The sequence below is a fragment of the Frieseomelitta varia genome, unplaced genomic scaffold (genome assembly GCF_011392965.1).
Source record: "Frieseomelitta varia isolate USP_RPSP 00005682 unplaced genomic scaffold, Fvar_1.2 scaffold_254, whole genome shotgun sequence".
Classification (NCBI taxonomy): Eukaryota; Metazoa; Arthropoda; class Insecta; order Hymenoptera; family Apidae; genus Frieseomelitta; species Frieseomelitta varia.
Genome location: NW_025109984.1, coordinates 251,032 through 264,102, shown reverse-complemented (window position 1 = coordinate 264,102; position 13,071 = coordinate 251,032). Strand labels below are relative to the sequence as shown.

At 39.2% G+C, this 13,071-nt stretch overlaps 1 protein-coding gene across 1 annotated transcript; it reads left to right on the top strand.

The window, feature by feature from the left end:
* The first annotated feature begins 4,897 nt into the window (after positions 1 to 4,897).
* LOC122528624 (putative U5 small nuclear ribonucleoprotein 200 kDa helicase) lies at positions 4,898 to 12,722 on the top strand. The gene is made up of 6 exons (XM_043653944.1): positions 4,898 to 5,134; positions 5,334 to 5,497; positions 5,574 to 6,093; positions 6,170 to 6,416; positions 6,496 to 6,823; positions 6,923 to 12,722. The coding sequence occupies exons 1-6, from the start codon at positions 5,090 to 5,092 to the stop codon at positions 12,021 to 12,023; spliced, it is 6,405 nt and encodes a 2,134-aa protein (XP_043509879.1). The 5' UTR covers positions 4,898 to 5,089; the 3' UTR covers positions 12,024 to 12,722.
* The last annotated feature ends 349 nt before the right edge of the window (positions 12,723 to 13,071 follow it).

Genomic DNA, 13,071 nt, shown 5'->3' with positions numbered 1-13,071 from the left:
GCAATATTCTCTCAGTTTTTATTATTTGTTTCTTAGTAATTCCTTTCAAATTTATTACTTCTTAGTTAACTTAATTTCTATCCGGCGACGTGCCGATGAATTCGAAAAAGACGACGAATTATTGTATACGGTTTGGTCGCTCGTTATGGTCCGCAATCAGCTGCCAGCGCAAGCGGTACTATTTTAATACTCGTCGAAACATGAAAAAAAAAACAGAAGATCTAACAAACATGGGTTATTAATAGCTTGAATATCATGGCAAACATATTAATGTTTTTATAAAATAATTTATAATGTTTTATATTAATCTTTTCATTATAAATGTTAGAGAATCGATTAAATACATTCGTTGTGTCGATTCGCATTCACACTCGATGAAGCTAATTGCTAAATGAAATAAAGGCTCTCGTTCTCGTAGTTTCAAGACTATTATTGCACTTTCTCTTGTATCGTTTCAAATTTTATTTTCAAATTTCCCAGATAAAAATAGTTGACACCATTTTGCTTAGAATTTTGTTTATTAATCGCGCGCGCTTTATTTAGAAAGAGTCGAAAACGCTCTGACTCAAGTCCTACGTTTCCCTTTCGTTCTTTTTTTCCTTTTTTGCCGTCGGGGGCAAATATTTCTGAGACTTTCGCCGGGAGAATTTAATTGTAACGTAGCACTTCACTCGGTGAACACATCTCTCGAAAATTCGCAACGGCGACGCAATTACGAATCAACGTTATACGATTTCGTTGATAATAAACGCGAGCTTCTCTCATTATCCTCTCCTTCACGCGGCGTTGGTCGCGTTTCCGTCCGCGATATATCTTAAAAATCAGAAAGACACCCAGAATACACGCCGATAACGAAACACAGCAAACGCGAACACGCGGCCGAACAAAGGCATTTACGACGTGTTCAAAATTATTCGCAAGCTCGTCACGATCGCGGTGTAGATCCACGTTTGCGCGTAAATCGTCGCATTATCAATTTCGGTGTGTTTTCTGGGCTACGTACCGGTGACCACCGCGGCTGGCAAAGCTAATTATTTTCGGAGGGGAGAATGCGACGTAAGGAGAGAAAAAAAGGAAAAACAGGCACGGTTATACATATAACGCAACGACAGAGAGTAATATCCTGCGGGCGCATCGATCATCATTCGTATCTCGGTGTTTGATATACGGTGCGATAAAAACGTGACGCGAGAAGACCAATTTTTGGGTCTTTCGCTCTCGTCTCTCGACTCGCCGCGTTAAAAAATTACGTACAGGTCGAAATTGAATCGTTGGGGAAACGTGGCGAAGGATCGTGGTAGTTTTTTGAATCGGTCGGCGTGGAAACGAGCAGTGTCTGGTCGATCGTTGAATCCACCGCTCGCCATTTTGATACACCGAAAATCAATTCGCCGAAAAAAAGACAGGAGAGAGAAAAGAAAAACGGCCGAACGTTTGTTTCCGCGTTCGGAGAAAGATCGGCGTGTAAATATAAATTCACCGAGAATAAACGCGATTGAACGAAGTGAAATGAATGAATGAACGAACGAATGAATGAAACGAACAAGTAGTTGCGAGCGCACAGTTATTAAATTGTACTAAAAATCTAGTGCAAGCCGGCGGAAGGAGACTCGAGGCAAGGGGAGAAATTGAATTATTCGATGGGATGATAGATCTCGAGGCGAAGAACTTGCGACACGTAGAAAGTGGATGTATGAAAAATTCATTGGTCGACGGGGGCATTAACGCGGGAGCAACGTTGTTTCTCGAAAACTTCGTCGATATTGCCAGGCGACACCCAAGCAAGAGTGGAACATCATAATTGAAAACGATGGATAATTTTTAGGCGAGAGCAGACCGTGTCGCGTTAAATAAACAAAGTTTCGCCTGATCCACTTTCGGGAACCGAGGAGTTTGAAAGAAATTTCACACCGCGTATTTTCGCCCGTTTTCGTCTTGCAGCGAGAGTCGAAAGAAACGCGTGATTTAAAAAAAAAAAAAAAAAAAGAGAAAAAGAAAGAAAAAAAGAAAATTCCTAAAGCTGAAGCATTGTTTCTGCGATCTGGCAGGAAACGTCGAAGATCCTCAAATGAGCGCGGGGCTCGCTGCATGGAAGATGAAATTTAATGCTAGTTACTTATGCACGTGACGCGCCGAGACCGTATTATTCGCGCGTTATTACGCGCGTACGATGCACACGAGCCGGAAATGTCTCGCAAGGGAAACGCGATCGCGCGATCCATGGGAACTTAATGACATGTTAATATACAATTCGCCTCCCAAATAATTGAAATCTCATATAATATTTCGAATTCTCAACCTGTGACATTAATGAAATAGAATCCGCAGCCTGCTACGTGTGTGTGTGTGTGTGGATTGACGGTGGAGATCAGGTGAGGGAGGCGGGGGGGGGGGGGGGGGGGGGGGGATGCATTAACGTATTCAGTATTGGAACGCATAGAATGGATAACGCCACGCATGTTATATACAATTCCAATAAATTCGACGTGCAGGATGCCTCGTGATAGACGAATCCCACGTTCAAGGGAGAATGGCAACGACGCGGCCAGGATAACGAGATAATTTCGTTGCACGAATATTCCATCGCTATTACTACTATTCATTCATGATTTCGTAATTAGAAAAATCGGTTTAATTTATGTTTGTCATCGACTTTGTTGTCTGTATTATAAATTGCAACCTCTTCGTCATTTAAGTGTATTTCACATAGGTCGTAATTCCGACTCAATTGGCTATAGAAAAGATATACACCTTTTGCACGTTTGTATTTATGTTACACGTTATTGAGTTGCACAATATTTGACAAATTGTGCAATTTTAGTGGTTGTTAAATAACAATCGATTTTGTTACTAATCAATACTATATTCGTTTAATTTGTTGTATGAGTAATTTACTTGAATAATTATTAATGATGTTATCTCTCGTCGATTACCGGGCAATTACTAATCATATTTTTCTACTAAAATTTCCTTCATTATCGATCGACGAGATAGTTGCAAATCCACGTAGCGTTATCTACGAATGGTAAATTCTACCCTCGCTTGTGATACAAATATCAAATATCAAAAGTTTCGTCTATATTAAAAGTAGTTTCAATTTCAGACAGGATACATGAAATTTCAATTAAAAAATACATGATATCCAAAAATATCTATTCTAAAGTAATAAATAAAACAGATAAATTACTATTCACGTGTACAATGCTCATGATTACCATGCTCGTCAAAAATTAAAATAAAAGTGCATTTGACTTACGATTCGATGCGAAGAACATTGTCATTGTTAGACAGGAATTGTCGAATCCCATGGAAAAAGTGAAAAATCTATCAAATTCACAGCGAGAACTATCGGAATCGTTGATTAACCGTTTTTGGCGCCATGTTGCTAAACTGCTATTCGTTCGAAACTACTCACGTGATCAACGGTTATTCTGTAAAAGAAGCCGAGAATACGAAACAATTAGAATCAATTGTAACAACATGAAATAAGCTTAACTTTAATCCCAATTTAAGAACTCGTAATACAAAATAGAAGTAATTCGAAAATCAAATACTTAACCAATAAAACAGAAGGACTGTCACTTTGGAAGACTATGTAATTTCACTACGTACATGTATGATAAATGATGAAATACGCATATAGTAATAAAACACAGAGCACAGAGTATAACGTTTTAATTTATAGTATTCGATTGAAATAAAAAGCTTAAAAGTTTGTTTCATCGGGAATGAACTATTCACAATAATTTAAATTGAAAATTTTTTCATGTTAAATCTGTATGTGGGAAACAAATGGCGGAAGTTACCGGTATTATTAACAACCGAATACACGATACGCAATGCGAAAGAATCGAAGAGTGCATTGATAATATTCATTACATTAATAAATGCACACGTATTAATTAAACAAAGATAATAGTGATGAAGATGTAACGCAATTGATTTTACCTCAAAGGAATTAACACAGCTCTTGATTTTCAACATTCGTGCAACAGTAATGACCCGCGCCGCGTTTACACTAACAATGAGCAAACCTCGTATGGTGGGGGAATGTTTTGGGAATTGGCGGCAAGTAAAGCGTATTCAAACTGACAAATTCTTTGAAATGATGTAAACTCTAAGAACTGTTTTCAATATACGACGTTATTATTGATTCATTTGCGATGTTACATATAAAAAAAATATAATTGGCTAAAATATGGTTATATTAGGAAAGAAATATATTTGCATGAATTAAATGTGAGGAAACATCGTGCCCACATGCCGCGATGATAGCGCACTCTATTCCAATGCATATGAGAGTGTTATTTTCCCGCGCAATAGCAAAGCAATTTGAAAGGCTAAATTTAAGAATTATTAGAATTATGTGTAAATTTTTTTACTAAAAACAGAAAAATACTTTATTTCGCAATTCCTTTTCTGACAAATTTTTTCACGTTTTAATTTTGGTAATTTAAATATTTATAATTTTTTAACCGATCTAATTTTACAATCTCATTACATTATTGCAAAAGTCAAATAAGCACATTGCTGAACATAAAATTTTAACGATAATACATGATATGGAACCATATAGATCTATTAATTTTTATAAGACACCAAGTTAAAATTCATAGAATATAATTTTAAATTCATAGAATATGCATTAAAGACAGATACGTATTCGTATAATTTTAGTGCTAATTTACAAATTTCGATTAGTTGGAATAAACTTGATATTTGCTTTAAAATTTCTCACAGAACTGTTACATAATCTTTCAAATACGTTTTTTTAATAACAAAAAATTATAATAATATGGAAATCGACAAAAATCTATATGAAATCTAGAGAAATAATTTCAGGTGTGACCGCAACTACAACGAGGTTAAGAATACGCTATAGAAAACTTACTATTCAATGTTTAAGTGACTGTGAAAGTTGTGTTTGTTAAATTGTAACAAAACCATTAACTGAATGGAAATATTTATATTGTATAGTTTTAATTATATATAATAATTATGTGTAAAAATCATTTTTAGTTTATTAAAAAGAACATACAGACAAGAGTAATTCATAATTTTTTAGTTATTTAGTGCATAGAAAGCAATTATGGCAGACGCTGCGGCAAGGCAGTTGCAATACGAATATAAAGCCGTTAGTATAATATTTATTAATTAGCATAAAGATTATCAAATGTAATTTTATTTTTCTGGTGTAATTTTATTTTTGTAATTTCGATTATACGTGTATGTACTCTTTTGTATTACACGCCAAATAGGTTAAGTTCTAACCTTAATTAGGTATTAAACAAGATGTTTCTACCAATCAATAAATGTTCGTATGCTTGTTACAGAATTCTAATCTTGTGTTACAAGCTGATGTACGATTAATAGAAAGACGTAGCAGAGATGAAGCCACTGGTGAGGTTATGTCCCTTGTTGGGAAACTGGATGGAACACGGATGGGTGACAGAGCACAACGTACTAAGCCAGGAAAGGCAGAGGAACGAAAAGTCAAGTAAATAATACGATGAATTATTTACAATATTTATTATAACGAAATATTTTATGTATTAAATACCCATTTTTAATAGGCGTCAGAAACGTGATGAAGCTCAATATGATTTTGCAAGAATGAAAGGTGCAACGTTGCTCTCAGAAGGTGTAGATGAAATGGTTGGAATTGTTTACCGCCCTAAAACTCAAGAGACGCGTCAGACTTACGAAGTATTATTGAGTTTTATTCAAGAAGCTTTAGGAGATCAACCTAGAGACATTCTTTGTGGTGCTGCTGATGAAGTACTGGCGGTTTTGAAAAATGATCGACTTAAGGAGAAAGAAAAGAAAAAAGAAACAGAATTATTATTGGGACCATTAGCTGAAGAAAGATTCGCGTTATTAGTGAATCTTGGCAAGAAGATAACAGATTTTGGAAGCGATGAAAAAACTACTACAAATGAAGAAAATATTGACGAAACATACGGAATTAACGTACAATTTGAAGAAAGTAGCGAAGAAGATGACGAAGATGTTTATGGAGAAGTTAGAGAAAATGATGATGAAGGCGATGAAGGCGAAGAAGCTAATGATGATAGAGCTATTCATGCAGAAAATGTAAATATATATGCAATATGATTTATTTCAATGAATATGAAAATATTTGGTGATAAATTATTGTGTTATTCTTTAGTTGGGTGGTGCAGAAGAAATGAAGAAAGAGAAGCCATTACATCCTTTGGATATAGATGCATATTGGTTGCAGAGAAGATTAAGTAGGATATATGATGATGCAATGGTCTCACAGGCAAGGGCTGCAGAAGTATTGGCAGTTTTAAAAGATGCTGGAGATGATCGTGATTGTGAAAACCAGTTAGTGCTTTTGCTAGGTTACGACTGCTTCGACTTTATTAAACAACTCAAGAAATATAGACATACGAGTAAGAAACGTTTTTCAGAAAAACGCATTAACAATTTGTGAATACATATAATATAATTACATATTTTTGTTAATTGCAGTTGCTTATTGTACTATGTTGGCATCTTCACAATCTGAATCAGAACGTCAAAAGATTCGAAATAAAATGAATGATGAACCTGTATTAGCAAAAATTTTGCGACAGTTAGATACAGGTAAAGGTGATGATGATGCTGATGAAACGATGGAAGCAAGGGCACAACGTAAACGGAGAGAAGAAAATGAAGATACTGGCGGCCCTGGTGGGCAAGTTCAAGGCACAAGAAATCTAATAGATCTAGAAGACTTGATATTTGCACAGGGCAGTCATTTTATGGCAAACAAACGTTGTCAATTACCTGATGGAAGTTTCAGGAAACAGCGTAAAGGGTATTTATATTTACTTGAAAATTATCTGATATTTTTTATTTCAACCATTTATTAAATTTTTGTATTATTTGCCTTTTATTTATTTATTTATTTTTCTAGATACGAAGAAGTTCATGTTCCCGCTTTGAAACCAAAACCGTTTGCAGACAATGAGAAACTGTATCCAATTGACCAATTACCAAAATACGTGCAACCAGCTTTTGAAGGTTTTAAAACATTAAATCGAATTCAAAGTCGTTTGTTTCAAGCTGCATTAGAAAGCGATGAAAATTTATTGCTGTGTGCACCAACGGGTGCGGGTAAAACCAATGTCGCTCTTTTGTGTATGATGCGTGAAATTGGGAAACATATTAATGCAGATGGCACGATTAACGCAGATGAATTTAAAATAATTTATGTTGCACCAATGCGCTCTTTGGTACAAGAAATGGTTGGAACTTTCGGTAAAAGATTATCTACGTATAATTTAACCGTGTCGGAGTTAACCGGTGATCATCAATTAACGCGGGAGCAGATAGCTGCAACTCAGATTATTGTCTGCACTCCCGAAAAATGGGATATTATAACTCGAAAAGGAGGAGAGAAAACCTTCACTTCATTGGTCAGATTAATTATTATTGATGAAATTCATTTGCTGCACGATGAGAGAGGCCCTGTTTTAGAGGCTTTAGTAGCTAGGACAATTAGAAATATTGAAACAACGCAGGAAGATGTAAGACTAATTGGCCTCTCTGCAACATTGCCAAATTATCAAGACGTCGCGGCATTTTTACGTATTAAACCAGAATCAGGATTGTTTTATTTTGATAATAGCTTTAGACCTGTCGCGTTAGAGCAGCAATATATAGGTGTGACAGAGAAGAAAGCATTGAAACGTTTTCAAGTAATGAATGAGATTGTTTATGAAAAAACAATGGAACATGCTGGCAGGAATCAGGTTCTAGTTTTTGTGCATTCGCGAAAAGAAACTGGAAAGACGGCACGCGCTATTAGAGATATGTGTTTGGAAAAAGACACGTTAGGACAATTCCTTCGAGAAGGATCCGCATCGATGGAAGTTTTAAGAACAGAAGCCGAGCAAGTTAAAAATCAAGAACTGAAAGATTTGCTACCTTATGGGTTTGCCATTCATCATGCTGGTATGACAAGGGTAGACAGAACATTAGTTGAAGATCTTTTCGCGGACAGACATATACAAGTTCTGGTATCCACGGCGACTTTAGCTTGGGGTGTCAACTTACCAGCACATACAGTTATCATAAAAGGAACTCAAGTCTACAATCCGGAGAAAGGCAGATGGGTTGAATTAGGCGCGTTAGACGTGTTGCAAATGTTGGGCAGAGCTGGTCGTCCGCAATATGATACGAAAGGTGAAGGTATTCTTATCACGAATCATAGCGAACTTCAATACTATTTATCTCTACTAAATCAGCAATTACCCATTGAGTCACAATTAATTAGTAAAATGTCAGATATGTTAAATGCAGAGATAGTACTAGGCACTATACAGAATATTAGAGATGCAGTTACTTGGGTAGGGTACACATACTTGTACATTAGAATGCTTCGCTGTCCAAACTTGTATAGTATAAGCCAGGATAAGTTAAAGGAAGATCCGTTACTTGAACTACACAGAGCGGATCTTATTCATTCTTCCGCAGTGGGGTTAGATCGCAGTGGCCTGATTAAATATGATCGAAAATCTGGCAATTTCCAAGCCACTGAACTAGGTCGGATAGCGTCACACTATTATTGCACTCACGAAACGATGGCTATATACAATCAGTTGTTGAAACGCACTCTAAGCGAGATTGAATTGTTCAGAGTATTCTCATTATCCAGCGAGTTCAAGCATATAAACGTCAGAGAAGAAGAGAAGCTGGAATTGCAAAAGTTGATGGAGAGAGTGCCAATCCCAGTGAAGGAGAGCATAGAAGAGGCAAGCGCCAAGGTCAATGTACTTTTACAAGCGTATATCTCTCAATTAAAACTCGAAGGTTTCGCCCTCATGTCGGACATGGTATTCGTTACTCAATCCGCATCACGATTGATGAGAGCCATTTTCGAGATCGTATTGTTTCGTGGCTGGGCGCAGCTAGCGGACAAGTGTCTGTCTCTCTGTAAAATGATAGATCGCAGAATGTGGCAGTCAATGTCGCCTCTCAGACAGTTCAGAAAGATGCCAGAGGAGATTGTGAAGAAGATAGAGAAGAAGAATTTCCCATGGGAGAGGTTGTACGACTTAGGGCCAAATGAAATCGGCGAACTGATCCGAGTGCCTAAGCTGGGTAAAACTATTCACAAGTATATTCATCAGTTTCCAAAGCTGGAGTTATCGACGCACATTCAGCCAATTACCCGGTCAACATTAAGAGTGGAACTGACCATCACACCAGATTTCCAATGGGACGAAAAGGTACACGGCGCGTCTGAGGCATTTTGGATTTTAGTCGAAGACGTGGATTCTGAGGTGATACTACACCACGAGTACTTCCTGCTCAAGGCCAAGTACGCGACTGACGAACACCTGATTAAATTCTTCGTTCCTGTATTTGAGCCGCTGCCGCCGCAGTATTTCTTACGCGTGGTGTCAGACAGATGGATCGGAGCGGAAACACAGTTGCCCGTCAGCTTTCGACATTTGATTTTGCCAGAGAAGAATCTACCACCGACCGAGCTGCTCGACTTACAACCGCTCCCGATCACCGCGTTACGTAACTCGAAGTTCGAGAACATCTACGCGGATAAATTCCCGCAATTCAATCCGATTCAGACGCAGGTGTTCAATGCCATTTACAACTCGGACGATAACGTTTTCGTTGGCGCGCCCACAGGTTCTGGGAAGACGACCATCGCAGAGTTCGCCGTGTTACGTTTACTGACGCAAAATCCAGAAGGGAGGTCCGTATACATGGTCAGTAAGGAAGCTCTGGCAGAGTTGGTTTACGTGGATTGGTCGACGAAGTTCAATCAGCAATTAGGCAGGAAGGTGGTACTTCTGACCGGCGAGACCGGGACCGATTTGAAATTGCTTGCGAAAGGGCAGATCATAATTACCACTGCTGACAAATGGGACGTGCTGTCGCGAAGATGGAAACAAAGGAAAAATGTACAGAACATCCAGCTGTTCATCGTTGACGAGCTTCAGTTAATTGGCGGGGAGGAAGGGCCTGTGTTGGAAGTCGCGTGTTCAAGAGCGCGGTACATTTCTTCGCAGTTGGACAAACCGACTAGAATCATAGCATTGTCCGCTTCGCTCGCTGATGCGAAAGACGCTGCTCAGTGGCTGGGTGCACCGGCTGCTGCAACATTCAACTTTCATCCGTCAGTCAGGCCAGTACCTCTGGAGTTACACGTGCAAGGAATAAATATTACCCACAACGCGTCCAGGTTGGCTGCTATGGCAAAGCCAGTGTACAACGCTATACTCAGACACGCGTCTCACAAACCCGTGATTGTTTTCGTACCTACTCGCCGTCAAGCCAGATTAACAGCCATTGACTTGTTAACTTTCACAGCAGCCGAGGGGCAACCTTCTCGGTTCTTCCACGCGGAAGAAGCTGACATCAAGCCGTTCTTGGACAGGATGACCGACAAAACGTTGAAAGAGACGCTTTCCCAAGGTGTTGCTTACCTTCACGAAGGTCTGTCCGTGGACGACCGCCACCTCGTCGAACAGCTTTTCGATAGCGGCGCTATTCAAATAGCTGTTGCCACGAGAGATCTCTGCTGGGGTTTGTCCATCAGTTCTCACCTTGTCATTGTTATGGATACTCAATGTTACAACGGGAAGACACACGCGTACGAAGATTATCCAATCACCGACGTTTTGCAAATGGTAGCGCGCGCGAATCGCCCATTGGAGGACGACGATGCCAAATGCGTTCTTCTCTGCCAGAGCTCGAAGAAAGACTTCTTTAAGAAATTCCTGAACGAACCTCTGCCCGTGGAGAGCCACTTGGACCACCGGTTACACGATCACTTCAACGCAGAGATCGTGACTAAAACGATTGAGAACAAACAAGATGCGGTTGACTATCTTACGTGGACCTTCTTGTACAGGCGGCTCACGCAGAATCCGAATTACTACGGGTTACAGGGCGTGACGCACAGGCATTTGTCGGATCATCTGTCCGAATTGGTGGAGAGTACCCTGAGTGATTTGGAACAAGCAAAATGCGTTGCCGTGGAAGACGAAATGGACACTTTGCCTTTAAATCTCGGCATGATCGCCGCCTATTATTACATCAATTACGCAACGATTGAGTTGTTCAGCCTTTCGTTAAATAACAAGACGAAGATCAGAGGTCTGCTGGAGATTATCTCAGCCGCGGCCGAGTACGAGACCGTGCCAGTACGGCAGCGTGAAGAAAATTTGTTAAGGAGCTTGGCAACGAGGCTTCCGCATGCACCTCAGGCTGCGAGGATGGCTGACCCTCACGTCAAGGCGCAACTTCTGCTGCAGGCGCATCTGTCCAGAATACAGCTTGGCCCGGAGCTGCAGAAAGACACGGAATTGGTGTTAAGCAAGGCTATAAGATTGATACAGGCCTGCGTCGACGTTCTCAGCTCGTCTGGTTGGCTAGCTCCTGCTGTGGCTGCTATGGAACTGGCGCAAATGGTTACCCAAGCAATGTGGTCTAAAGACTCTTATCTGAAACAGTTGCCACACTTCACAGCCGAGACCATCAAACGTTGTACAGACAAGGGAGTGGAAACAGTGTTTGACGTAATGGAATTGGAAGACGATGATAGAAACCGGCTTTTACAGCTGTCTGAGACTCAGATGGCTGACGTTGCGAAATTTTGCAACCGTTATCCGAACATAGAAATGTCCTACGAGGTTCAGGACAAAGATAAATTGCGCAGCGGTGGTACGGTGAATGTTATTGTGCAGCTTGAAAGGGAAGACGAGGTCACAGGCCCAGTTGTAGCGCCCTTCTTCCCGCAGAAGCGCGAGGAGGGCTGGTGGGTTGTTATCGGCGATCCAAAGACCAATTCTTTGTTGTCTATCAAGAGATTGACACTGCAGCAGAAGGCAAAGGTCAAGCTCGATTTTGTAGCACCTGCTCCTGGCCAACATTCCTACACTCTGTACTTCATGAGCGATGCTTACTTAGGTTGCGACCAAGAATACAAATTTACTATCAGTGTAGAAGAGTATGAATCCGACGTCAGTTCAGGGTCAGAATCGGACTAAGAAAAGAAGAATTAAAAAGATATTTATCAAGTATTGTACGCATTGTACAAGGAAGTGTCAGTTTTTCAGTGAATTTAATTTGTCATATTCAAGCAAAAAAACAATAATATATACACGATAGTATACACACACACACATATATATTATTATATACTATTAAGTATGTCATAAAATGATAGTCTTTATATTAAAATTAAGTACAAAAGATATTTCATTTAGTCGATATGAGAATCAAAAATTGCCTTTTCCATTGATTCAAATTCCATCACTCATCATTCGAAATCAGAAAGATTTCCGCTTCAAGCAGATTATGTAATGAATGTTCACGTAAATTCATTCGTTTACAACATTCGGTTTCCAGTCCATTTTGTTTGGATCTTCTATGAATTTTCTACGAATGTAAATCTATGAATTGAAAAGATAAAGTTTATAAGGTACAGATTTGGGAAGTATGACGAGTGGTTGAAGATTGAAAAAGTGGTGAAAATGTGGTGTACGTCCAGAATTTGTGTGTATCTTCGTATTTTTGTAATCCAACACCTACGTTGACATATTTCTGTTAAAATGAATTGCGACACGATGGTCAAAATTGAAAAGAACGAAACGAATGGTAGTCAGAGGTAACTGTAGTGCCGTTAGTTTTATTAAAAATCATCATAATTGTACGAAATGCTGTAAATATATCTTTAGTCATCTTTTTCCCCCGAGATTTGCCTGATCTCCCCTGCTCTGGTCCATCGATCCTCCACGTAAATGCATCTTGCTTCGTACAGTTTGAAGCTGATGCGAACAATGATTAAAAATCGTTTCAGAAATGAGATGTGAAATATCAGTCGCAGTTGAATCGAATTGCCTGTACTTGAATTCGCGTGGTTGGAACAGAAAGTCGCGTGGGTAATAGTATTTCAACTAGTTGGCCGTCTAATTGATTGATTGTCCAGACGCCAGCTGCGTTATTCTCGCAATATCCGCTTTCGGAAGTATCTCTTTGCAGGCGTTTAACATGTAGCGTCTTTAGAGGTATATTCAAATAAAAAAAAAAAGGATT